This window comes from Eublepharis macularius, chromosome 4, assembly GCF_028583425.1.
Source record: "Eublepharis macularius isolate TG4126 chromosome 4, MPM_Emac_v1.0, whole genome shotgun sequence".
In the NCBI taxonomy this organism is placed as follows: Eukaryota; Metazoa; Chordata; class Lepidosauria; order Squamata; family Eublepharidae; genus Eublepharis; species Eublepharis macularius.
Genome location: NC_072793.1, coordinates 156,783,297 through 156,809,024, shown reverse-complemented (window position 1 = coordinate 156,809,024; position 25,728 = coordinate 156,783,297). Strand labels below are relative to the sequence as shown.

General features: G+C 46.2%; 1 protein-coding gene across 1 annotated transcript in view; it reads right to left on the bottom strand.

The window, feature by feature from the left end:
- PPP1R18 (protein phosphatase 1 regulatory subunit 18) overlaps positions 1 to 23,178 on the bottom strand; it is a 38,993-nt gene extending 15,815 nt beyond the window's left edge. The window contains exons 1-2 of the mRNA XM_054977647.1: positions 21,873 to 23,178; positions 18,688 to 20,363 (exon numbers count right to left, since the gene is read on the bottom strand). Of these exons, the coding sequence (XP_054833622.1) occupies positions 18,688 to 20,328 (1,641 nt within the window). The 5' untranslated portion in view covers positions 20,329 to 20,363; positions 21,873 to 23,178. The remainder of the gene's footprint in view (positions 1 to 18,687; positions 20,364 to 21,872) is intronic.
- Between the last annotated feature and the right edge of the window lie 2,550 nt (positions 23,179 to 25,728).

Here is a 25,728-nt window from a genome sequence, read left to right as displayed (position 1 = left end):
CTCTCTCAGAGAACTTTACCGCCTATCTTTTCTGCCTGGTTTAGGGTTGTCAACCTCCAGGTGAGGCCTGGAGATCTCCTGCAATTATAACTTGCCTCCAGAGGACAGAGATCAGATCCCCTGGGGAAAATGGCCGGTTTGGAGGATGGACTCTATGGCATTATACCACGCTGGGATCCTTCCCCTCCTCAAACTCCACCTTCCTCAAGCCTCACCTCCAAATCTCCAGGAATTTTCAAACCTGGAGTTGGCAACCCTATCCTGATTAGAAGTGACTCAGAAACACAATGAGCAGTGTCTTTTGAGGGTAGGTATTCTTCTGTATAATCACCCGTGAAGCAGAGTTCAGCAGCATTACCTATCCCCAGAATCAAAAAGAGTCCAGTAGCACCTTTAAGACTAACCAATTTTATTGTAGCATAAGCTTTCGAGAATCACAGTTCTCTTCGTCAGATGCCTGATCCAAACTGGGTAGATACAGAAGAGGAGGGGAGAATCAGGCATCTGACGAAGAGAACTTGATTCTCGAAAGCTTATGCTACAAGAAAAATTGGCTAGTCTTAAAGGTGCTACTGGACTCTTTTTGATTTTGCTACTACAGACTAACACGGCTAACTCCTCTGGATCTATCCCCAGAAGAAGCTGACAGGAAGGAGTCAAGGCGAGAGCATGTATAGATGTAGTGGGCAGCCTCCTCCATCAGTTGTATTATAGAGCTCATGGGAGTCTGCATTAATTCTTTAATTTATCTTGTGGCATATTAGTTCTCCTGTGGCACACCAGCATGCCCTCCACACACAGGTTGAGCATTATAGATCTGATCCACTTCTCTGCCCCCAGACAACATCTTCTTATCTCTGACCCTAGTAACTCCCTAGAGATTAGCCCGCATTATCTAGCCCCTGGTTTGCTTCAGAGAACAGAAGGGACTAAGATGTTCTACAGCAGAGATCTCTACACCAGAGGAACTGAGCCTAATTGTCTGTAAATCAAGGAGAATTCCAAGCTCTACCTGGAGGTTGGCAAGCACTAGCCCAGCCATGTTTCACTCTCCCCACCCCCACTCTCCCCACTCTCCCCACCCCACCCCCGCCTCCAAGGTTTGAAAATGGTTTGGAGGTAGCCACATTTACTAGAAGGGCAGGCTGGCAGCCAGCAGCCTCATAAAGGACAGAATCTCTAGAACACTGAATTATTCTGTACCAGTCGTATTTTATGCATGTTTCAAAGCAATGAGGGCTAGGATCTTAGTTTTTAAAAGAGCCTATAGAGAATCTCAGGAATCTGTAATTTGTCTGGGATTCCTTACACATGGTAAGAAATGGCAGAAGAACTAAAACCCTGTTCATAACTCCCCCACTCTCTTTTCAGCCCAGCCTAATGACTGTCTTCTTCCGTCTTTATTAAGTGCCGTAACCGCTTCCTGAGCTGAACTAGTCAGAGTGCGTTCTGTTGCATGCAGAGGCCCTCTCATTTCCGCTACACACATTTTCTGCTTCCTGTTTTCGGAAGAACTGTGATGTGGGTAAGGGGGTGATGGAAACACCAGGGATGGAAACAGGCAAATTAGCTAAGGATTCAATTGTAAGGAGACGAACACAAGGGGGACAGCTTCTGTTGTTGTCTAGTGGAGCAGGTGTCAGTTTTGGGCTTGCAGCCCTTGGTTTAGGCCTGAAGCCTGCTTAGTGGCCTTGCTCAAGTGAGGGCAGGGAAGGGAACACTCTCTGCCTGTAGAAGCTTCCAAGTTCAATCGCCAGCATCTTTGATGAAAGCATCACAGGTAGCAGATGGTGGGAAAGACCTTTTGCTGCTTGAGCCCCTGGAGAGCAGCTGCCAATCAGAGGAGATGACAGATAGACCAGTGGTCTGAATCTGTATAAGGCAGCTTTTATGCTTGTATAAATTGGTCTCTCACAACTGGAAAGAAAAAGTCCTGTCCCATGAACAGAGGTTTCATGGACTGTGCCTTACCCGGTGATGGTTTATTATTTATTTTCTTCATTTATACCTTACCTTTCCCCCACAAATACGGACCAAAAGTAGCTTGTTTCATTCTCTTCTCCTCCATTTCATCCTCACAACAACTCTGTAAGGTAGGTTAGGCTGTGAATGTGAGACTGGTGAAGGATACTCAGCAATCTTCAATGGCAGAGTAGGATTCAAACCTGGGACTCCCAGATCCTAGCCTGACCCTAACCATTACACTACACTGGTTTATCCATGTGCTGTGAAAAGTTTCAACTGCCCATTTTCACACAGGAAGCCTCTATTAAAGGGACAGGACTCCCCCCCCCCCCACCTCCAGACCTATTGCTAGAGTTATGGTGTAAGTTACTAACCACTTTTATGAACAATATTAATCACAAAGGCCACTAGCCTGTTCCTTTTCAATACAAAATGAACACAAGGATTGCACAAACAGAAAGTCCACACTCCCCTATGGGGAAGACATCCCAAAATTGTCTCTTAATGAAGCGAGTCACTTCTTTTTCCTTAATCACGGTGGTCAAATGATGAACACATTCCACTGTGATTTAAGTAAAAAGGAGTGACTTGCTTCATTAAGAGACAATTTTGGGACGTCTTCCCCATAGGGGAGTGTGGACTTTCTGTTTGTGCAATCCTTGTGTTCATTTTGTATTGAAAAGGAACAGGCTAGTGGCCTTTGTGATTAATATTGTTCATAAAAGTGGTTAGTAACTTACACCATAAGTGTGTGCTGTACTTTGTAGACTTTATGTTAAGTTGCTAGTCCTTACTGTTGTGGGTCTTTTGATTCATTATCTGTTACCACACAGTGTTCCCCTCTGTATTTGTTCCTATTGCTAGAGTTGGCAGGTCCCCCCTCTCAGCGAAAGAGGGGGGGACACCTAGCACTACCTTGTGCCTTATGGGTGCTTCTTTTTGTGCATGCACTCCTGGCTCTTGCATGATGATGTCACTTCTGGGAAGCAACATTATCACACCGGCCATAAGTGTGCTCCTGCACTTTGTGAAGGGCTAATTCTGGCCCATTTGCGGCCGAAATTGGTCCTAGCGAAGTGCGGGAGCACACCTTTGGCTGGTGCAATGACTTCACACCAGGAAGTGACATCATGCCTCACTGGGAGCACACCTGGTGTGTGCTTTCCCGGGTTGCTTGCTGGTGATGGGCAATCTCCAGGGGGCTTGCCACCTTCCACCAATCACCAGCTATCAGCGGGCAACAGAGCAAAACCCCAGGAGATTGCTTGCCACTGGTGAACAACTGGGAAGCCTACCTGTTGCCAACCTTACTTGCAGCCTAACTGCATGTGACACTATTTATGGTCTTCTCCCATATCTTACCAAGCATATTGTTGAAATTTCAACTCTCAGGCACACAGGGGCCTGATTTGGATTGGGAATAAACAACATATTCAAACATATATCCCTGGGATATACAAACAGTAAATCCCAGGGATATACTGCCACTGAATAGAGGCTCTACTTAGCTATCCTAGTTAGTAGCCATTGAGAGACCTATTCACTTCACGCTGGCTTTTTTAAAAAAAAGTACAAAATATCTTTTGCTCTAGGATTAAGAGAAAGCAACGTTCCTCATTTCAATATTGCAGTTGCAAAAGGTACGGGGACTGTAGTCCTGGAATCCTAACTTTGAGCTTTCATCCTTGTCTGCTTGCCCTGTTTCAGAAATAGAGCTGGGGGCTTTTCCTTTGTGCCACTGTCCAAGTTCAACATCCGTCTTCACAAGATAAATAAAAAAAGGAAAGGAACAGGTGTAACTGCAGCCTGGAATGTACAACTGTGCAGTTCTCCTCCATGCAGTTATTTTCATTTTTCAGCAACTGCATGTTCAGCCCTAATAGACTTCGTGACAAGAAAAAGAAAAATACCAAAGCATCAGCATAACTGATCGCTTACTGTAAAGGCAGAATTGTGCAATCTTTACCAGATACGTGTGGGAAATCAAAGAGAGGGATGGAAGCCAGAAACCACAGATGGTCATTGGTTGTAACTCAGCTGGGTAAACACACTGGATTTGAATACAGAACCCTTACAATGGGGCAGTTGACCAGATGCAAATGTAAGGATTTGATGGGGCCCCTAAACTTCCAGTGAGTCCAATGCTTTGCATGTAATAGCATTTCCAGGTCATCATAACTCAAAGGTTACATTAGGCCTCAGAGAGGATGCAGTAATGGTTTCTCCCACAATCTCCTTCTCTCCTTTCAGCTGTGGGGCAAAACGAGAGTCCTGCTAGCTCTAGCAAGCAGAAAGGGAAGGTGAGCAAAAGGACCAAGGAAAAAGTAAAAGGGGAGAAGAACCCCTCAATGAATTCTCTTTCATGACTGCAGAGCTCCTAAAGAGACAGACATAATCTGTTGTAACTGTACCCTCATTTGAAAACCTTTGGTTGGGGGGAGATCCTAAGAAGTTGCAATGTGGCAGGGAGTCATACAAAACTTTGGAGGGAGAGTAAGTTCAGCAGTAGCTCAGAACCTGAAGGGAGATACAAAGAAACGAACATCGGCAGACCAACTGTGGTCAGGCCGACGAAAAACTGTGCATGGAGACCGTTCATTTTGAGTCCTTGCCACAGATTCTCTGGCTGGCCTTGAGACACATCTCACAGCTTTGGTGCTCTTTCAGTGAAATGGGAACTACAGTGATATTCCTCAAAAGGTCTCTAGAGGACAAATTCAACACAGATTGTAACTCACTTTGCAAATTAAGAATGCTATGTGAAGTTAGCACATGTAGAGGATTGCAAGCTTTCCCCTCATCTCTGGCTCTGCTCCTGTGCCTTTAACAGCAGCCTGGGATGCAAAATTTAGTAGGAGACGCACTCCATTTTTATATATTGCGCTGATGTCAATGGAACAGAAACAAGGCCTGTACAGAAGCTGGAGACTCTACGCATCCCAAAGGCCTTCATTTGCTGCCCACTGTTGCTCCAACACAGAACTGGGAAAAATGCCAAGAATATATGAACCAGAAGCAAAGTAGTGTGAACTTTATGGTTCTGTCTTTTTCCTGTTTTCTACCAACAAATCTTCCCTTTGTCTCAGCACCAGATTTACACCTTCCTTGGTATAATGAACATCCCTTCGGAAGACAGATCAAGATGGGTAGCCGGGTTAGTCTGTCTGTAGCAGTAGAAAAGAGCAAGAGCCCAGCGATACCTATAAGACTAACAATATTTGTGGTAGCTTTCATTTGAGCTTTCATGAGCCACAGCTCACTTCTTTGGAAGTGAGTTTCTGAAGAAGTGAGCAGTGACTCCGAAAGCTCATACACCCACCACAAATTTTGTTAGTCTTATAGATGCTACTGGACTCTTGCTCTTTTCTATCCCTTAGGAAGGACCCGGCAGAATTCCCCTCAGAGCTGAGGCTGGGCTGAAACCAGCGAGATCAAGTTCAAATCAGTGCCAGGAATGTTTTTCCCCTGCAGCCCAAGGCAGCCACAGCTAGCATGAGGATGGGCTGAGTATAAACCAAAAGCAGAAGGCCTGGGGTGGGAGGTTTTTTAAGGGCATCTGCTCCAGAGAGGTGAAGAGCTGCCCTTCCACAGTAACTGTGGCAACTTCATAAACACTGACCTCAGTACTTTTTAATGACTTCCTTTGGAAAAACACAGCAGAAGGCTTCTGCCAGCAACCCCCCCTCCCCATTCTATAGCCTGCTCAGTCTTCCATGATACATGCACTTTAATGTTTCACAAATGAACAACAGGGCCAGTAGCTTGACACCCCTACTCTTATTCACAACACACAACCCCTTTCTCTCCAACATTACATTGCATTGCCAAAGGCTCAGCTCTACCAGCTGTGTTGATTTACCCTGTCATGGCAAATAAGTACTTAGAGTTACACTAGAGAAACATTACTATCCACAATGTGTTGTCAACGACCAACACTGTGACTAGATCTCAAGAGGTGTTTTTTAGTTTCGAAAAAGATCTATGGGAAGGGAGGCTATCAGTTGGGGTTAACTCTTTCTCTCTGTGTCATTTCTTAATCAGAAATGCTCCGCTGTGCTGTGCTCCCTCCTTGGGAGGAGGAAAATACAGGGGTTTGTATTGGACCTCTCTTTGTGCTTACTGTGGCAGAAAGTAGCATTTAGGAAGCCATTTTTGATTGGGGGAATGGCATATAGGAGAGGGTAAGTCATTTCTTTTCTCCAGTGCTGCAGCAGCCAATCCATGCTGGCCTCTTTCCACAGCTGTGTTTTAGCTAAATACACATCTGAAGATCTAGTCATGGAACCCCAGTGTCACATGTGGTGATTATGTACATAGCTTTACAAGCATATGCATTTTAGGCGAGATGCTTCTACCCACACCCCCGAGGCAGCTCAAAGTATTTAGCTGTTCCAGGCAGATGCCATCAGCTGCCTGTCAAGGGTCTAACCTGAATCCTGCTTTTCCAGTCAATGCAACAATGGTGGTGTAAAGGCCAGACTTTAGAATGGAAGCTCAGGACCCACCTCATGAAGGGCTCGGTACTGGGCCCCCCAAAGAAGGCTGTTGCTTTACACTGGAAGTGTATCTAAAGAGGTTAGGGTTGCTGACAGGCCTGAATACGTTATTTTAATAGAGGCTTCATGTGTGGAAATGGGTAGCTGAAGGTTTTCATAGCATGCAGATAAATAACATTATCAGGTATATAACAGCCTCTTGGAGTGGAGAGTGCCCTCAAGTCATAGCTGACTTATGGTGACCCCTGGTGGGGAGGTGGTTTGCCATTTAATCCTCTGTTAAAGAGACAGGGCTTTTCTTTCTCCAGGCCTTTTGGAGGGGTATGAAATATTTAAGTCAAGACTCAAGAAATTCCAAACTGTGCCACTACCATGTATAAATACTGCCTTCTGTGCCAGCAGTCTTCAACCTTTGGGTCAGGACTAGGGATCCCAGGTGCCCACCAGTGGTGAGCAATCTCCCGGCAGTTTACCTGCTTGCCCACTGGTCACTGGCAACCAGTGGGAGGTTTTGAGCCAACCACTGGCAGGCACCCTGGGAACATGCATGGCATTCATGCTCCCATTGGATGCAATTATGTCATTTCTGGAAGTGATATCATTGCGCAGGCCACAGGAGTGCTTTTGGGCTTTGTTTGGGACTGATTTGGGCCCTAAATGGGACAATTCTCAAAGAATTGGCCTTGCGCAGAGCACAGGAGCACTCCCGTGGCCGGCATGTATCGGGTCCTCATTCATGGGGGGATATAGGGACCTAGGAACCCTAGTCAGGATCCTCAGGTGAGTAGAATGGCCCCCCACCTCCTGGGCCATGAACCTTTTGTTTTTGGAAGGACCTGTCCAGAAAACAAGGCACCACATCTCCTGCCTCTCTTCATGTGCCAGCTGGGAAGAGCAGCAGGACAGTAAGGTGAAGCAACTCTGATTTCTTCATGGCTCCAACCCTCACTATGGTACATATCCTAGTGCTTGGCTCATTTATCCTATCCTGGCTCTTGGTTGGCTAGCCTTGATCACAGCACTCTTTTCTCCAGTCAATTTCATATTGTTATATCAACCTATCATTATAATAAAATGTGCAGCAGGTTCTCCAAATTCCCATCTTTCATTTTTTTTTAAAAGGAAGTCTCCAGACCCTTCCCTTCTGGAGATAAAAGTAAAAGGCATATCTCTACAATGGAAGAGGGCTAGATACTTACTTTTTTTAAAAAAAATGAAAGCTGGGAATCCAGAGACCCTGCTGCACCTTTTAGTACAACAGTAAGTTGATCTATCGATATAAAATTGACCATTTTAAAAAACGAATTGTAAAGTGCTCCGGTAATCCAGGGGAATAAGGGTGGTCACTTCTGGCACCAGAAAAAGGGGCATGTTTGAAAAGCACGTAACCGCTGCTGCTTCATGCTCTGTCCCGAGGTCAGTTTCACCTGCTGGTGCTGGCCTCTACCTCCTGGCTCTGCATCAGCCTGGGTAGGCCTCTCTAGTTTGGGTGGGTGGGGACTTAGGTATGGGTGGCAGAGCTGCTCCCCTTTTATGCTTCCTCATGTGTTCATTTTCAATCTTTTTTAAAAATCCGGTCCTTATATCAATTTATTGATAATAAGCATGCGCAAAAAGGGGTGTGTGCTGTGACGTCAACAATGCTGCTGCTGCTGAAGATAGCACCCTCACTTGAAAATCTTGATTTTTTTAAAGGCATATGCAGAACAAACTCACACCACAACTATAAAAATGCAAAGAGAGGGCAAACATGCAGAACTGTACTCAAACCAATTCAAATATTTGGGGATTAATTGCTAATAAAATCTGGAATAAGTCGAGTGTGCGGAAAAGTCTTGATTGATTGATTGAGTCCTATTCCCCCCGCATGACTGATTGAGAGAGAGAGAGAGAGAGAGAGAGAGAGAGAGAGAGAGAGAGAGAGAGAGACTGGCCCAAGGATACCCAGTGAGCTCCAAAGTAGAGTGGGGATTTGAACTCAGGCCTCTCTCTTCTGAGTCTGACATTTTAACCATCATGCCAACTGGCATGGAAAAAACCTACTACATTGTTCTGCACTTTCTCTTTCATTCTCCCATGATTATTTCAGGCACACTTTCTTTCTGTAAAGGGATATCCTCAAAATTATCTAACATGAATTAATTACCCTCAATCACCCTTTTAACCACTCTGCTGTATGCTTAGTTGGGGTGGACAGTTTCCACCACTCTACTGCATGCTTTGGGGGTCTGTAAGGATTCTAATTTGTGTTAGTACAGAAGAGGGGGTCATGACCCTGGATTAAGTAATGTACAACATGATCTTGTATCTGTGGTGTGTCTTGCTTTATATCTCACTCCAGGTCTCATCTGTACATGTGACTCCCAAGAGGAACAAACGCTAAAAGAGCCATGTTTGTCTCTTATTGCAGCAAAAACAAGAGAACCCTGTTGCACATTGAAAGCCTATCCCATTTACTGTGGCAAGAGTTTTCATGGGCAAGTGCATGTTTATCAAATACATGAAGTGGACAGCTTCTGCCACAATAAATTAGCATTGTCAGCTTTTTAAAAAAACTGTCCTACTTCCCATGCCTAACTTTGCTATGCTACACAGAAAATTAGCTGGTCAAGAGTTGACTGCCTTTTTTCTACATGTTAAACAGCTGCTAAATACACAAGAGCACACCAGCCCATTTTTTCCTGGTCAGCTAGCAAACTTAAGACAGTCAGCTTTGTGTAGTGGTTAGAGCAATGGATTGCGATCAGGGAGACCCAGGTTTGAATCCCCACTCTGCCACAGAAGGTCGCTAGGTGACCTTTGTCTAGTTGTTCTCTCCCAGCCTAACCCACTTCTCAAAATAGTTGTGATGATAAAAGGGAAAGCTGCATTGAGGAGAAAAGGTTATAAACATGTAAATAAATTAATAAATTTTATATCGCCAGACATTCGTATCTGTTTTTTTAATGGTCTAGTTTCCAAACATCTCTTTAAAGCTGTGTGGAATCCAAGTCTCTGAGTTCCCACTCCCCTTCAGTTCCATCGGGCCCCTGAAACTTCTCCCAGAACTACATTACTATACAGAAGGCATGGTGGGAATATAATTCCTGTATGAGAACATCCCTTCTACAGTCAAAGGTCTCTGATGTTACAAAAAACCCTGGGGGATATACCCATGTCTCTATTAGCAACCATGAGGAATTCCAGCACTCCTAAGTGATGTCATTGCTCAGCCTGGCATAGCCTCTCTGTCCTCACCCAGAAGCCTATTTGGCCAGTCCAAGTTGGCATGAAGCTAGCTAGGAAGAGACAAAGGGAGTCTGAGAGGCAGCCAAAACATTATGGGCCCAGGAAAAGAAGAACACAGGCTTGGAATTCTAGGCTAGAAAGAGCAACTACCGAGATGGAGAGTGGAGATTTGTGTCTTGTCTCGGTTCTCTTGCTTGTTAACATAGCTTGCATCCAACAGAGAGACAGCTGGAAAAAGGTCTCAATTCTCCTAGGGGGAAGGGCTGTCCCAGAGAGAAAGGAGTTGGTCAAGGTGGGTAGACAGTAATCAGGAAAGGAAAGCAGGCGATCCTATCTTCAAAGGAAGAAAAATGGGCTTTCCTGCAGAAAGTTCAAAAAGTATGTTTCTCTTAAAATGAGGAGAAAATTCATAGGCTGCCTGAGATAGACTGGAAGTTCATGGAGAAGAAAGTATGGACTAGGGTTGACAACCTCCAGGTGAGGACTGGTGACCTACCAGAATTACAGTTGATCTCCAGATCAGTTCCCCTGGCTACTTCATAGGGTGGACTCTGGCATTATACCCCCTTGAAGTCCCTCCCCTCTCCAAATCCTGTTGTCTCCCAGGCTCCACCTCAACATGCCAGACTGCAGATGTGAGGGAAAGAACCCGCTGGCCTCTGTCATGGGCAATTGGAATAAAGGCCAAAATAGGACAGAGATGGATTTGTCTTTTTCCCTTTTAAAACAGTGCATCTGTTGAATTATCTTACTATTAGCCCCTCCTCCCCAATCCAGAGGTCTTAACTATGCCCTTTCTGTCTAGTGCCTGTGCTCAAACAAGAGCCGAAGAAGTTCACCAATTTGCTTGCTCAGATGAGGAAAGGGGCCGCATTCAGCTGATGTCAGCCAGACTCACTTCCTCTCAGAGGCTGTTGTGTCAGCCCTGGGCCCAAGCCAGAGTGCTCTAGCTCAGGCCAAAGAAATGAAGCAAGGAGGAGGGGGACTCCAGCCAGGCCTAGCTGCTTCGAGCAGGCCACAAGATAAAAGGGCCATTTGTACTACAAGAAAGGGGGGGGGTGAGAAAGGAGCCAGCAAGGGATGAAAAGGCAGAGCTGGAATTTTCCCTGAGGGGGATCACGAATGGCTGGCTGGAATGAAGACAATTTGGATGGATGGGAGAGGAGGGAGTACTGAACCACAGAGGTCAGAACAAAGATTACAATCGGGCTGAGTTGTACCCATTTAACAGTGAGAAAACAGGTTCTGTAGCTACATGTGCTAGTTGTTGGCATGTTCTGATACTGTATTAGTTACGAGGACGTAATGGGCAACTGTACACGTTCAGTGCTCAGAAATACACCTTATCTTCTTTGTGAACTATGTTTGCTAGAGGATACAATATTTTGAAATTCTAAAAAATTGAGACTCTTAGGAGTGAGATGTTCCGTGACAACAAAACCACAGAATAGGCTAGCCCCAATAATCCTAAGCAATACAGTCCATAGGAACAGAGCAGGAACAATTGAAATATGAAGCATGAGACTGATGGAGAGGAGATCACTAGCCAGTCTATTGCAGGGCTGGATCTAGGGTTGCCGGCACCCAGGGCAACCCAAATCTGGCTCCTCTTGCTGGCGCTGTGTGATGATGTCACTTCCGTGATGTCATCACGAAGGGAGGAACATGCCGCCCGCATGGCTCGCTAGCTGCCCTAGCGTGCCGCAGAGTTGGCAGAGGCAGCGCGGGTGTCTGGGAAGCCGCCCACACCATTCGCCTGCCGGCCGTCCCATCTTGCAGGGCAGGCGAATGGCACGGCGGCCTCCCAGCCCCTCGCGCTGCCGCCTGCACACTCCCGGCAGCTGGCAGCTGCACCTGGCACCCCTCTTTGGTGGCGCCAGGGGCAGACTACCCCCCCTGCCCCCCTGTCAATCTGGCCCTGATCTATTGTGGGAACAAATGGGAAGAACTCTAAAAGTCTCTGATATATACGTAATGTTAATTATATGGGATTTTAAAAACCTATATGGGTAACCTACTATCTGCTTTCTTAAAGGATGGGCAATGATAAAGCTCCATTGCCTTTAGTTTCTTCATGAGGTTCTATTTCTACAGGTAACATCCTGCACAATATGCATTTTGGATTTTAAATAATCAGTACACCATCTTTCTTCCCAGTGGGGACCCACAGATGCTTACAACACATTTGTTTTACTTTCACAACAACAACCCTGTGAGACAGATTGGGCTGAGAGTGTGTAACTCGCCCAATGTCACACAGTGAGCTTCCATGGTAGAGTGGGATTCGAATCTGGGTCTCCCATATCCTAGTTTGACATGTTATCCACCGCACCACACTGGCATACAAGTTACTTATATGTGTATGTTGCATTTACAAGTTATCTTTTACGTGTATATTAAAACAGGCATATACCTAATGGCTGTGACTTGATGGCACTTCACACACACATACACCCTAACAAATATAGCATGTAAACTAGCCTTCAGTATCTGTGATTGGGTCCAGTGGACATGGGGACACTGTGTCATGTAGTTACGATCGCACAGAAGGCAGAATTTCAACACATACAGCTTTTCCCCTGCCACAGCTGCCATTGCCGCCAGGACAGAGACATTGTACAGATACAATTCTGAAAGGTACCTAGCTTGGACTTGGGAGTTATGCTCACCTGTGGAATGTGGCAGTTTCTTCAGACAAATACTGGCTAGGATGAAGAGAAACTTGTGCGGATGCAAACCAAGTTCTTCAACCCATGCACATTTGTGTGTGCACGGCTGATACTTTCTTTTGGCAGCAGTTCATAGCTCTTCGGAGCTCAGCAATTGTTTCTCTTTAGGGTGGGCAGGGGGACAGAATCTTATATTTTGGGGATCAAAACCAGTAGTGTTGCGAAAGTTTTGTTCAGACACTGTAACTCTGCCTTTCAACAACAGCTACTAGAAGAGCCACTTAAATTGGCGGGAAGCTGCTTAGACTGAAGTAACTTCCTCCAGCTTATAGTAGGATACATACCATTATCCCAAATTACTGCTATTGTGAATGGTCTCTGTCCATCTCTTGATTACACTTCACTTTTACATTATAACATCACAACCTGTATTTTCTGCATTTCATGCCCTTTGACCCTGCTATTTACAGCTTTTTTTGTTTATAGCTTAGTATTTGTCTTCCGAGCAAGGACCCACCTCATGCAATAGAAGGGCTCCAGCCCATGGAAGCTTATGCTAGAATTAAAATGTATTTGTCTTTATGGTGCTACAAGATGCCTGTTTAGGCCTTTTTTTTTTTTTTGCTGGAACGGACTTAAAAGGCCACCTGCTCTAGTTCTGGGAAACAAAGAATTTTAAGTTAGTTTTAAACTTAGTTGCACAGAATGTAATGCAGATGTGGTCTGGAAACCCCATTCCTTTATGACATCAGCCTGATAGTCTGGGACTGATGAACTAAGAAATGATAATTAAAGACTGACAAAAAACATCCCCTTGAGGGGGTTATTTAACCAAGTCCCCAAGGAGAGATCTCAGCTCTTTAGTTCTCTAGTTGGTAGAGGCCGGTATGAAGATGGAAAGAGAGAGGATAGAGTTAATAAACAAGGAACAAGGTAGGGTTGGCAGCTGTGGGGTTGGGAAATTCCTGGATATTTGGGGGGGGTGGAGCCTAGTACGCATGGAGTTTGAAGAGGGACCTGAGGGGTAAATAATGCCATAGACGCCGCCTTTCAAAACAGCCATTTTCTCTAGGGGAACTGATCTCTGTGGCCTGGAGATCAGTGGTAATCCTGGGAGATCTCCAGCTACCACCTGGAGGCTGGCAATCCTAGCGAGAAGAATTATGCACGTGTTAGATAGATAATGAACATCTTTTTGACACTGGCTGCACAAAACACTGGAGTTCAGCAGCAAAGAAGGATGCCTCTCAAGTAGTTAGCGACTTAGTTAAATAACCCCCTTATGAAGTACAGAAGAAATGGGCCTCTATATTGGCCAGGGGCACATCTGGTGACCCTTGCCATGGTGCACTGTGGCTGCTATGAAAAAGTCCTTTTGTGAGTTGAATTAAGTGCTTCTGTATATGTGCGTATGTCTTCTAGCTAGATGCCCTTGAGGCTGGCCCAGTCACCAAGGTTCCCTCTCAGGCCAGTACTTTTTGGATGCAATCCAGGGCTGACATCTTTTGGATACTGGCTCTAGCCTCATATGTTTACATTTTAGAAAGGAGGAAATATTTCCAAGGCAGCAGGTGGGCCTGTAGATTGTGCAAGTGTTGAGTAGAGTGGTCAGTCCATGGTGGCACCATCTTGTCTAAGACTGTTGTCTATACACAGCACAGGCGTTACTCTTTGAGGTACTTCTCACCCTCATGAAAATGACAAAATGAGTAGAAGGGGGACAGATAAAAAAGCTAGTCTGGAGAAAGAGGCAGCAGACTATAAGAAAATCACTGCTTGTCTACTAGAGATTAACTCGCAAACACATTTTGACAGTACCCTGCTGCACAGGAAACCGTTCTTTCAAATGGTGGTCTGTTATGAGTGTGTGTATGGGCAGGGCTGGGGGGGAATCCAATTTTGGTGTTAGGCCTGCTCCTGATTAGCTCAGAGGAGTAGGACAATTAATAACTATTGATTTGTTTAGATAGTTATAGCTCATTTTTCTCCGCAATGGGGACCAAAGTAGCTCACCACTTGGTTCTCTCCTGTCCATTTTTTCCCTCACAACAACCGTGTGAGGTAGTTTAGGCTAGGAGAGAGTGACTGGTTCAAGGCCACCTAGTGAACTTCCAGGATGCAGTGGGGATTCAAACCTGGTCTTCTAGGGTTGCCAGGGGACTTACCTCCCATGCACATGCTATGCAGAGGCACACTCCCACACTCCCTCTCCACAGAGGAATCCCGAGGCGCACTGACTGAAAAATGCCTCTTTGGAAACAGCATGCATGTGCCACAGCTCCTTCCTTCGTTCCCTCCCTCTCCAACAGGACAAAGAAAAGAACTGCGATGCATGCATACACGCTCAAAGGGACGGTTTTCAGTCAGCATGCACCAGGATTCCTCTGCACGGGCACTGGGTGAGCAGGGTCAGGGGACGACGGGTGGGGGCAGGGGATCCCCCTCCCTGGGTGGGGGGATGGGAAGCCTATGGTCCCATATCTTAATCCAGCGCTCTGTCCACTATACCATGCTGGCTATGAGAAATTCCCACTTTGGCAGCTGATAACTCACATTCAAAGCCCCTGCTTTTTCTTTTCTGTAGCTTGCTGGCCATATTTTAGTGCAAGAGCCATGGAAACATGGTTTGGATACTTTACCCTGCCCTGTCAAAAGCCCAAACCACAACCTAACTTTCATCCTTAAGCTCTCACTGAAAGATCTGCAAAGGAAACTTCTATGGTTTTGATACATCCTGTCTTGCTTATTTTATATCACGAAAACATGCAGCTACACAATGTGGCTTTGGTAGGCCACATGCAACCTGTGGACTGTATGATGTGTGTGGGCCCGCTATATACACCTCTGCTCGGCTAAGACATCGAACATTCTAGAACATTGATACTCACTCTGCAGCTCGTGTTCAGCCACATTTGCAATTACTATCAACCAAAAAAGCCACATTTAATTCCACGGCTGACATGAGGCTTCTACCCCAAGGAGGGTTGCAGCTAACCCATTCATCTGGTGCAGCTGTTTCAATGTGCGAAGCCCGGCAAGGGTCTTATCCTCCTCATGCATAGGTCTTATCCCCAACCATGCCACACTGGGGAATGGTGCTTAGAAGAGTCACATGTGGCTTTCAAGCCACTGAATATCAATGTTCTAAAGCAGCCACCAGGCAACCCGCCCTCCATGTTTTCTGCCACACCCCTCCCCACACTTTCAAGGAGACAGACAGACACATCAGGACTCATTTCCTCCCTTACTTTCAGGTCTGTTTGGCACTTGTCTCAACTAGATGTTCAACAGAGACCTCAACTTGGGTTTTGATGGACATCTATAAAACAGCAGAGAATAGCGCCATTTGAAGAGAAGAAGGGATAGTCAGTGGCTTAATCCTTTCCCTGCCTACTCCTCCTTCCCTGAACTTGCCTCTACAACCATAATTTTTCTTCCAGGTTTGAAAAAAACACTTATCTAGGATCCCTGACTACAAAAAGGCAATGGGAGGGAATTGTGGAACCTCTGGCACTGCTCAGAAATATTTCTTTTTGAGATCTTCTAGTTTGGCTTTATAAAAAACTGATGCTCAAATATATATAAAAATCTGAAGTATATAGGTGAGAAAATGCATCACTCTAAGGTGTAAGTGTGAAAATGATAATATCGATATATCTTTGTTTTATTGAAAGATGTATTTTTGCACCTACATTTATATATAACAATACTTGTCAAAACTCAGTATATGTTGAAATTTGCCTGGAATTCTTAAGACCAGCAGGATATCTTAGAAATGTTTGTATCATGCAGCTTGTTTTTGACACACACGCATGTCAAAACAACTTGGAAGACGCAAACATGGTCAATGGCATGGAAAATGACCTTTACTGTTAAGCGATGCAAATAGGGATGACATTTGAATATTTATTGCATTCAGTTGGCTTTGAGCCTTCGTGGTAAAAGTCAAGTTTCTTCTAGGCCTTTTCAAATGTTAACAATTACCAGTAAACATCAAAATTTACCACATTTTGAATACATACTGCAACAAAATATTTCACAAAATATTTCATGATACTCTGATACTGCAATATAAAAGAAATGGATTCAAACCAAAGGGACATCTCTTACCCTGAGGAAAATATCTGTTCATTCGTTCTCACACATACTCGACACAATTCACACAGCAATGCGAACAAGCAGGGAGCAGGTGCATTGGAGAAAAGTGATTACAGCGCACAAGATAGACCCTTTCATGTTTGGAATCCTTAACAGGGGGAGTTTTTCTATGGCCGCTTTCAAGCGTTCACAAAGAAAAACCAACACCTGTTGAAATTTAATTGGACAGACAATTGCTGGTGAACCACACCCATGTTTTCAATCCCACTTTGAACTAAGGCAAGTATCATGTTTTTAGATGAATGTTCACAAAACCTGGCCCACACAACAGGGGGCTTGAGTTGTATTTGGGACTCCTGGGGTATGAATTTATAAGTACCACTTATTATGGCTATTTTCACTGGTTGGTCTTAGATAAGAATCTGAAGAAGCAATTTTAAGCTGGTGCGGCATAGTGGCTTCAAAGAATGGACTGCAATCCAAAAAGGTCTCTGATTTTAATTCTCGCTTCTGCCATGAACTTGCCAGATGGCTTTTGACAGGCAACTCTTTCTCAGCCTCCCACCCATAACACAGGGATAATAAATACAGGTCTGCTTAACAAGGTTGTTGTAGAGATTACAACAAAGTGCATGCTAAGTGTTTGAACACTGAAAGCACTATATAAAAGTCAAGTGTTATTATATTAAAACAAAAACTAATTGGAAAGAGCTATATAATAATAAATAAGTGCTGCCAAGTCACAATTGACCTATTGTGACCCCTCAAGGGGTTCTCACGGCAAGAGATAAGCAGAGAACTGATTGCCTTCTTCCATGTACAAACCCAGTCTTCCTTGGTGGTCTCCCATCCAAGTATTATGACTGACCTTGCTGAGCCTCCGAGCTCTGATGAGCTTGAACTAGTCTGGGGGAAAGGGTATAAAAACCTACATTAGCGATCATCTGTATTCTATTTCTATTCCACATTCTGTCCTAAGTTAGCAACCATCACAACGGACTCCATGAGGAAGACTCAAAGGCGCTTTTGGTAACCAGTGAAAATCCTCCCATTATTAAACCAGAGCTCTAAGTCAAAGGTTAACTGCAGCTGACCTTAATTTGGGGAGCAGCTTAAAATTCATCTTGGGCTAAAGCAGAATTTTTCTGAGGATGAGGGGCTAGCAAAAGGTGGAAGGTGGGGAGAGATGAAGGGTAGAGCAAAGAGCTCAAGAGTCAGCGAAAGGCAACAAAAAACCCAAAGTTTTTCATTTAACAGCGTGCGTCTTCTCAAAATACCACCTCACACTTTCTAGAGGAAAACCGTTCACTGCTTTGCCTTACAAGGCCATGAATTACACTACCGTGCACACAATTTGTCTCTTCATATGTACAAGAAAGAAGGCACCATTGTAAGAACTAAGAGGAGTGGCTCAAATAGAAGACATAACGATACTCTCTGGCTAGCATGCTGGGCTTGCCTCTGACAGACCTGGGTTCAAATCCTTCTTCGAGTATGAATGTTGTTGGTGTTCTGTATTTTCTTGGCTTCATTTAGCCATTCTATAAAGTGGGAATGTCAGTGATCTACCTCAGAAAGACAAAGCAAGTGAAGGTATTTTGTACACAGAGATATGTTACGGGGAATTTTAAGGATAATCAGGGCAGTATCTCACCAGGTCAGGCTCCTCTTGCTGCCCATCAACTCTTTTGGTCTGAAAGTTTTTTATTTACTTTTTACTTTTTAATTTTACTTTATTTAAACCCTGCCTCTCTCCCTAACAGGGAGCTTACACCAGTCTCCTCTCCTCCATTTTTTCCTCACAACAACCCTGTAAGGTATGTTAGGCTGAGAGTATGTGACTTGCCCAAGGTCACCCAGTGAGCTTCCATGACAGAGCGAGGAATTGAACCTGGGTCGCCTAGATCCTAGTCCAACTCTCTAACCACTACACCATAATGGCTCTCTAAGTCAAGTCATTTCAATGCAGCTCATTATGTGTCCGTTGTGTCGAAGTTACAAATATGCCACTTATGGGCCAGGGCCAGTTGTGTCAAAGGGCACAAAGACATGAAAGAGAAAAAACAGAATGTGAAGAGAAATTAGGAGGAGGAGAAGCAAAGGAAAGAGCAGACAAAGCCCGGGAAGAAATGGAAAAACACATTCTGAGGAAATACACGAGACCTACTCAAAGGCGGAAAATGGCAAGAGAGTTTGAAGCCCTATGAAACACAGTAGGCAGCTGCACGTACCTTTTTCCGATGTGGATCATTCTTTGCAAGGCAGGACCTTTGCAGTGAGAGGTAGCCTCCAATCACCTGGATCTCCTCAGCTGTGGGGTAGCGTTTCTTCACAGGAGCCACAGCTGTGGGAGAGTCACCCTCAATGCCGTTCTCCACTGCAGTGACAGGTGTCACAGGGGCCTTGCGAGGGTTGATCGTGATGGTGTTGCCACTGCGACGCTGCACAGCTGGGTGGGGGGACGAGGCATGAGCCAAGCCCCCCACCCTGACATCCTCCTTGGCATAGCTGTTCCCGCTGCGCCTCATGGCCTCAGCCTCGGGTGGATCTTCAGTGTCCAGGGGAAGCAGCTCACAGCTGGCTGAGGAGCAGGAAGTGGGGGCTGGGGGCCTGAGAGAAGAAGGAGAAGGGTTGGCTTCCTGCCTGAGGTCTGTGGGTGGGGGTGGGGAGGTTGAGGCCCGTCGCGGCACAACCACAAAGGAGTTCCGGGAGTGCAGCCGTAGATTAGCCAAGGCCTTGCCCTGGACATCATCATCAGCGACCGGTGCTGGTGGTGGTGCTGGATAGAACTCAAACGTAGCCTCAGAATCAATACTGTCTGGTCTGGACCCTCTCTCAGGGGAGGCAGCCTCTCTGCCCCATGTTCTGCCTGTTGGAGAGCGTCTTGGGGGGCTGTCTGGCCAAGCCTCACCACTGCTTGATTTGGCTTCAAACTGGCTGCGATAAGACGCCACAGTGAAGGGCACTGGTGAGGAGAGGCCTAGTAGGTCACGGGGAGGGCTGGGTGTCCTGTCACGGTGCTGCCTTTTGGGGCTGGGATCTGTCGGTAAATATCCAGGCTTCCTGGCCACATAGGTACCCTCTGTTAAGTTCTCAGTGCTGTGGGATCTCACTGGCCGTGGTGATACAGGCCCACCACTGTCCTCCTGGTTGAACCTGCTCAGCAATTTGCTTACCCGCCCACGGCGCTGCTCTGGCAGAGATGACCGGTACTCAGCCTTACCAACCGAATTGAGGTCCTCTACACTACGGCTCAAAGCTGACTTGACAATGAAGACCTCTCCGGCGCGGATCTCAGTGACGCTGCCCCCACGACGTGCCAGCAGCTCGTTGAGGGACTCCATGCTGCCTGATTTGGACTCCCCAGAGTGTCGGTCAGTGGTCATCTGTGCTGGTGGTGCCCCTGGGGCTGTCTCAATGATAATGACATTGTCGGCACGTAGCGTGCGGACGCCGGGAATCTGCCCATACAGATCCACAATCTGCTTGGCCTTAGCACTAGCGAGGTCACTCTCCAATGGGGCAACCTCCTTGTGGCGCCGCTTCTCCAGCTGAATGAAGGGGTTCTGATGGACTGGGCCAATCTTCTCCTGCAGCACAGAGCTCTCTAAATCCCCCTCTTGGCAGGGCTGTGGGGCAGCAGGGGTGGGGGCTGCCCCACTTTCTGTCCCTCCTGGGCCACCAGATTCTGAGAAAGAAGCATTAGAGCCTTGCTTAGCGCGGCGTCTTTCAATGATTTCACGTTTCCAGGCTGGCATTTTAGCCATGCGATCTTGCTGCTCCCGTTCTCGCCGGCGGGCCTCTTCCTCCTCTTTACGCCGACGCTCTAATAACTGGAGCTTCCACTCCGGCAGTGCTGGAGCCGAAGACATCTTCACGTGGGATAGTGAACAAACAGAAGGAAAACCTGAGAAAAGAAACAGCGTGTTTTTTCTTTAAAAGAAGAGTAAGTTACAATTAAAACAGAGGGGGGAAGAGAGGAAAATAAACTCAGTGAATGTAACAAACAAGAGGGAAGGGATGAAGAGATGACAGGAAATGTCAAAAATGAAGGTGGAGGAGAGAAAACAGGAAGGAGAGTCAAGGCCTCCTTTCCACCTGGAAAAGGGAGAGAGAAGGAAAAGAGGAGAAACAATTGGAAAGAGAAAGTCGGAGCAAAATAAAAGAATCCAGGTGGAGAAGTGGAAACGTAATGGAGGGGCTAAAAAAAGGGAGTAAGAGGGGACCCAGAGGATTGGGGAAGGAGGAAAAGGGAATCAAAGGGATAGAATCAGGAGGAGGGAGAAGGGAGGGAAAGATAACTGTAAGGAAAAGGGAAGGGAGGAGATTCAAGAGGGAAGTGGTGGGAGGTGGAAAAGAGAACTCCAGCTACTCAATAAGAGAGAGCAAGAGGACAGAAAATAGTAAGAAAAACCCTCCTTTTGGCTCCTCCTGGTATTTGTTTTCTCCCCCTACCCACTCAGTCCACTCACCCTTTCCACACACGTCACACATGCTCCCTCTCACGCCCCAGGGTGGTGACAACTCCACACGTGGGTCTTCACACAAGGAACCCAGGCATCCAAATGCAGGCTGAGGGATGTGTATGAGAGAGAAGGAGGGACTAGCAGCATCTAAGAATTAGCGATATCTGAATGTGCTTTAATGTATCTTTGTCTACACAGTCAGGATCAGCTACAAGAGTATGATGGGCAAGGAAGGAGGGAAAATGCTGATTTTTTTAAAAAAATGCTTTTTCAGTGCATTCTTGTATTCATGTGAATACAAGACTGGGGATGGTAGTTACTAGATCAACTAGTCTAGACTGCTGGCTTCCGAGCATTTGGTAGTGCAATAGAGGACACTCTATTCTAAGCCCATTGACTGGAGTAATTCTGCATAGCATTGCACTTTTAGTCTAGAATCTGAGGTGCTGTAATCTGACCCAGCAAATGAGAATCATGAACCGTGACAATTAATTCCGATTTCTTAATCTTGATCAAAACCAAGAAGATCTCATGACTTCAAGTTTAGAAAGGAAAACCTAGATTCCAAACCGCATGGAAACAGTAGATATAAAGTGAATTTCCTCATAGCTGGCTGCTGGAATGGTAATAATATTTGACAGCTAATCCACCTCCTCCTGCAGATATTTGACCCAAAGAGTGGGGAACATTTCTTTAAACTGAAGCTGAGCACAAAGGAAATGCTTTAGGATTAGAAAGTCACACTGAAGTCATGTACCCGGAGGGTAGGGGAGTGCTCTTAAAATTCTATTTCTTGGAAGTAACGCTACCTCTACGTCAAACTGTTTACATTTTGCAAAGGGATACGTACATATCTTAAATCCTCAACAACAGATCAAATTTGAAAAGGAACAACGGGGGTATAGGGGCGTCAGAGAGCTGTGCACAAGATGAATGGAAGCAAGGTTTACCCGGAGTCCGAATGTCAAGCAATTCCAGGAGTTCGAGGGTCAGCAGAATCAACAGCAGCAGGACACAGAAGGTTGACTTTGGTACCTAGTGCCACCTTATGAACTTCTCAGCTGGGTCAGAAGCCAGGGTTGTAGAGGAAGCACAGTCGGGGCTAGGCAAAGCAACAGGGAAGATGGACTCAAATCTCAGCAGCTCAATTGGAACCCAGGCGTCCGAGGGAATAATGCAAGTGGGAGGCTGAATAATCCTTGACGAACAATTCTTCTGTCCAGGGAATTCCAAGCATTCAAGTGCCTGGAGAAAAAGGGTCTTCTTTTTAAAAAATGTGGAGAAAGCCTTTTAAAATCAATAGTGGGAGTGTTCCATTAACTCGTTAAAACCCAGGCGGCCGAAGATGGAACAGCAGTTCAAAGCAATCTTTTGATCAGCAGTGGAAATAATATATCCCCCTAACCGGAGAGATCCAAAGCCCCGCAGGGACGGGACGGGAGATCAATGGCTTTGGGCGGAAGAGAAAGCGTGGACTTCTTGAGATCAAGGAACGTCCTTTCTCCGTCTTCCTTTGACGCACGATGCTCAGGGGACCCGTTAAAACCCAGGCGTCCGAGAGGATGAGCAGCCGCCGACAGGATAAAAGAGATCTTTCTCCGGATTAGGTCTGGTGTCTCACAGCACCGGCTACGGCACCGACGAAGGAATCGCCCAATCTTGGGAACGTATGGAAGAGAGAGGAGTCCCTGGCCACTTTCAAGCCAGCTTGATCTTGGCGCTGTGGGGCAAACGGCGGGCCGGATCCCCCGCTTGGCCCATGACTGCTGGAAGCGTGGCGGGTTGCAGCGGCTCCTTCTGGGTCGCGCTGGCTGGGGAAGGGGAGGGAATTCAGCCGCTGCTCTGCGATCTCTTTCGCCCAAGCCAAGGGAGGGGATCCGGGTGGATCTGGTCTGGGTTGTTTCAGGGAAGGAGGGTTGGGTTGGTTCCTTTTCTCCCCGTCTCCTTTCTTCCCTTTTCTCGTTAAAACAAAAAAAGGCTTTCTTCCCCAAGAAGAAGTTTTCGGATCGACGCGACAGAGGAGCGGAGGGTGGGGCGGGGTGGTGGTGGAAATCTCGACCAACCTCTCCTAACACATCCGCTGCTTCTAATCCTCCACCGAGCTCCACTCCGCCCCCGGTTCTGAAATCCCTTAGCCTAGGTCTGGGGGAGGGGAGAGGAGGAAATGGGGAGGGAGGACGAGAGAGAGAGAGAGAGAGAGAGAGAAGAAAAGAAAGAGAAGAGAAAGGGGGAAAGGGAAGATGACTGAAAGAGAGAGGAAAGAGCGAGGGAGGAGAGGAGGAAAGGGAGCTGGGGTCTTTGTGTATAAACAGGAGGGGAGGACAATGAAAGGGGCGGGGCGTGGGCTGGCAGCAGAGAAGCGGGGTCTGGTGGGGAGGGCTGGAGCCAGGAGGGAGGAGTCGGCTCGTCAGAAATCCTGGGGTCCGGCTATGGGGCGTTTGGAGCCGTGCAACAGAGAGCCACCTATGGGGTCCTCCCCACAGATCAGGCCCTTGGAGCCCTCTAACCTCTCAGGTCCCCTGCCTCGGATTAGAGGCTGTCTGGTCCCACGATGCAGAACTCTCCCCAGTTGCCCTAGATAGCGCGTGCTCTTTACCTTCATGAGTATATTCAGGCAGTCGGTGTAGCCAGAGCCCAAACAGGCATCCTCTCCCCAAATTGGGGGCGGGGGCGTGGAATGCCTATTTATTTTCCTGGGCTGTGCCTTTCTGAGGACCATCTTTAAAACAGAAACGGTCGGTGTGGTTTCTACAGCAGATTAGAGTTGTCAACCTCCAGGCGGGATCTGGAGACCACCCCTCCCTCCTCAAAAATTAGAACTGATCTCCCCCTGGAAAAAATGGATGCTTTGGATATATTGTGCTCCACTGAGCTCGCTCCCCTCCCCAAATCCTGCCCATACCAGGCTTTGCCCCTAAAATCTCCAGCAAATTTGGAAGGGGTTAGCTGTGTTAATCTGTTGCAGGAAGCAAAACTAAGAATAATAGTATTTATTTAGACATTTACACCCCATTTTTCTCCCCATAGGAACCCAAAAGTGACTTATGACATCATTCTCCCCACCTATGTTTTATTCTTGCAACAACAACCCTGTGAGGTAGGCTAGGCGAAGAGAGAAACGGGCCAGGTCACACCATGAGTTTCCATGACAGAATAGGATTCCAACCCAGGTCTCCCAGATCCCAGTCCAGTACTCTATCCACGACACCCTACTTGGCACCTAAAGGTTGATTATAGCGTGAACTCTTGTATGCTGCTCCAGCAGATGCTCTTCGGAAGTCTTTTTCTTGAATTGTATTTAAAGTAGCTAGTCACCAGCAATAATGGGACATCTAATGAAGACACAGAGCCAAGGAACTGACCCCCAAAGCAAGCCCTGCTAACTCTATCCTGACATTCACAATCGGATAACATGGGCTATACCAACAGGGACTCGAGTCACAAGTTGCTTCTCTAGAATGATACAGGCCATTACCAGCCAACAGTGACCTTCTGATATCTACCCTGACCTGCTTGACCTCTCTCTACTCAAGGGGATGAAATGGCCACACAGCTGACGCTGACCATGGCAACAAGGTCCAAAAGCCACCCAGGTCTTTCTGCAGCTCACTTCAAAAGAACTGTACTTCAAGAAAGACTTCCAAAGGAAGCTCCAGTTTGTGAGACTGCTGAACTGGCATTTATCAGCAAGTGTGATTCTATTCAATTTGGACCTAAATTGAACAATAGATTTCTTTCATAATAAACACAGCTGTCAAACAAGCATACCAGCACTAGAAAAAGAGAATTATTCCCACCTCTTACTGTTGTTGTATGGAGGTTGGCTCTGAAGAGTCACGCTGCCTTGTGCATTTCAGGGCCTTTTGGCCCTACCGTTTATTTTGTCTCTGTACCAAAGTATGTATATGGGTGTCAACTAAAAACTATATTTTATGTCTTCATGAATATCGTTTGCATTTCACAGCACAGTGCATCTGAATAAAACAGCTTTAGTCCATGTACATTTATGCCACAATAAATCTCTTAGCTGTAATGAACCCCACCCTTTGAACGGCAACTGTCTTCTTTCCAGTTGCCTCCGTCTCCACTTCTGTTCCTTTTGGACTGGAAGTGCCTCAGGGCAGGAACTTGTCTCCTTGTACTCCTATCAAGAGTCAGGCGCATTGATAGTTATTTTTATTTACTTAATTTATATCCTGCCTTTCTCCCTAACGGGCCCACAGTGGTTTACACCATTCTTCCTTTCATTGTATCCTCAAAAAAACCCTGAGAAGAAGGTTAGGCAGAGAGGGTGCGGCTGGCCCAAGTTCACCTAGTGAGTTTCCACGGCAGAGTGGAGGTTCAAACCTGGGTGTCTCTGATCCTAGACCAACACTCTAACCATTATACCACACACATTTAAAGAACACTTTATTACTCGGATCAGTGACAGGGGCATCTGCAACATAAAGTTGCTGAATTAGAATTAGGGAGGTCTTAACAAGGACATTGGATTTCTCAATCACCGTAGCTGCTAGTATTCCAACCTCCTTACCTCTGTAACTTCCAGTTGAATCTGCTTATGTTCTTTCAGATTTGTTTTTATTCGCACCTTTGCCTATTTATCAAGAGTTTGGCATAATTTTCGCTCTTGGGGTGGAATCTTATCTTTTGTGACACCCCTCCCTCACCTTTCTGACGCCAATATAAATGTGTTAGTCTAATGGATCCACACCGTGTATCTGATGAAGTGAGCTGTGACCCAGGAAAGCTTATGCTGGAATAAATTTGAATAAGTCTCTAAAATGCCACTGGATATGGACACTT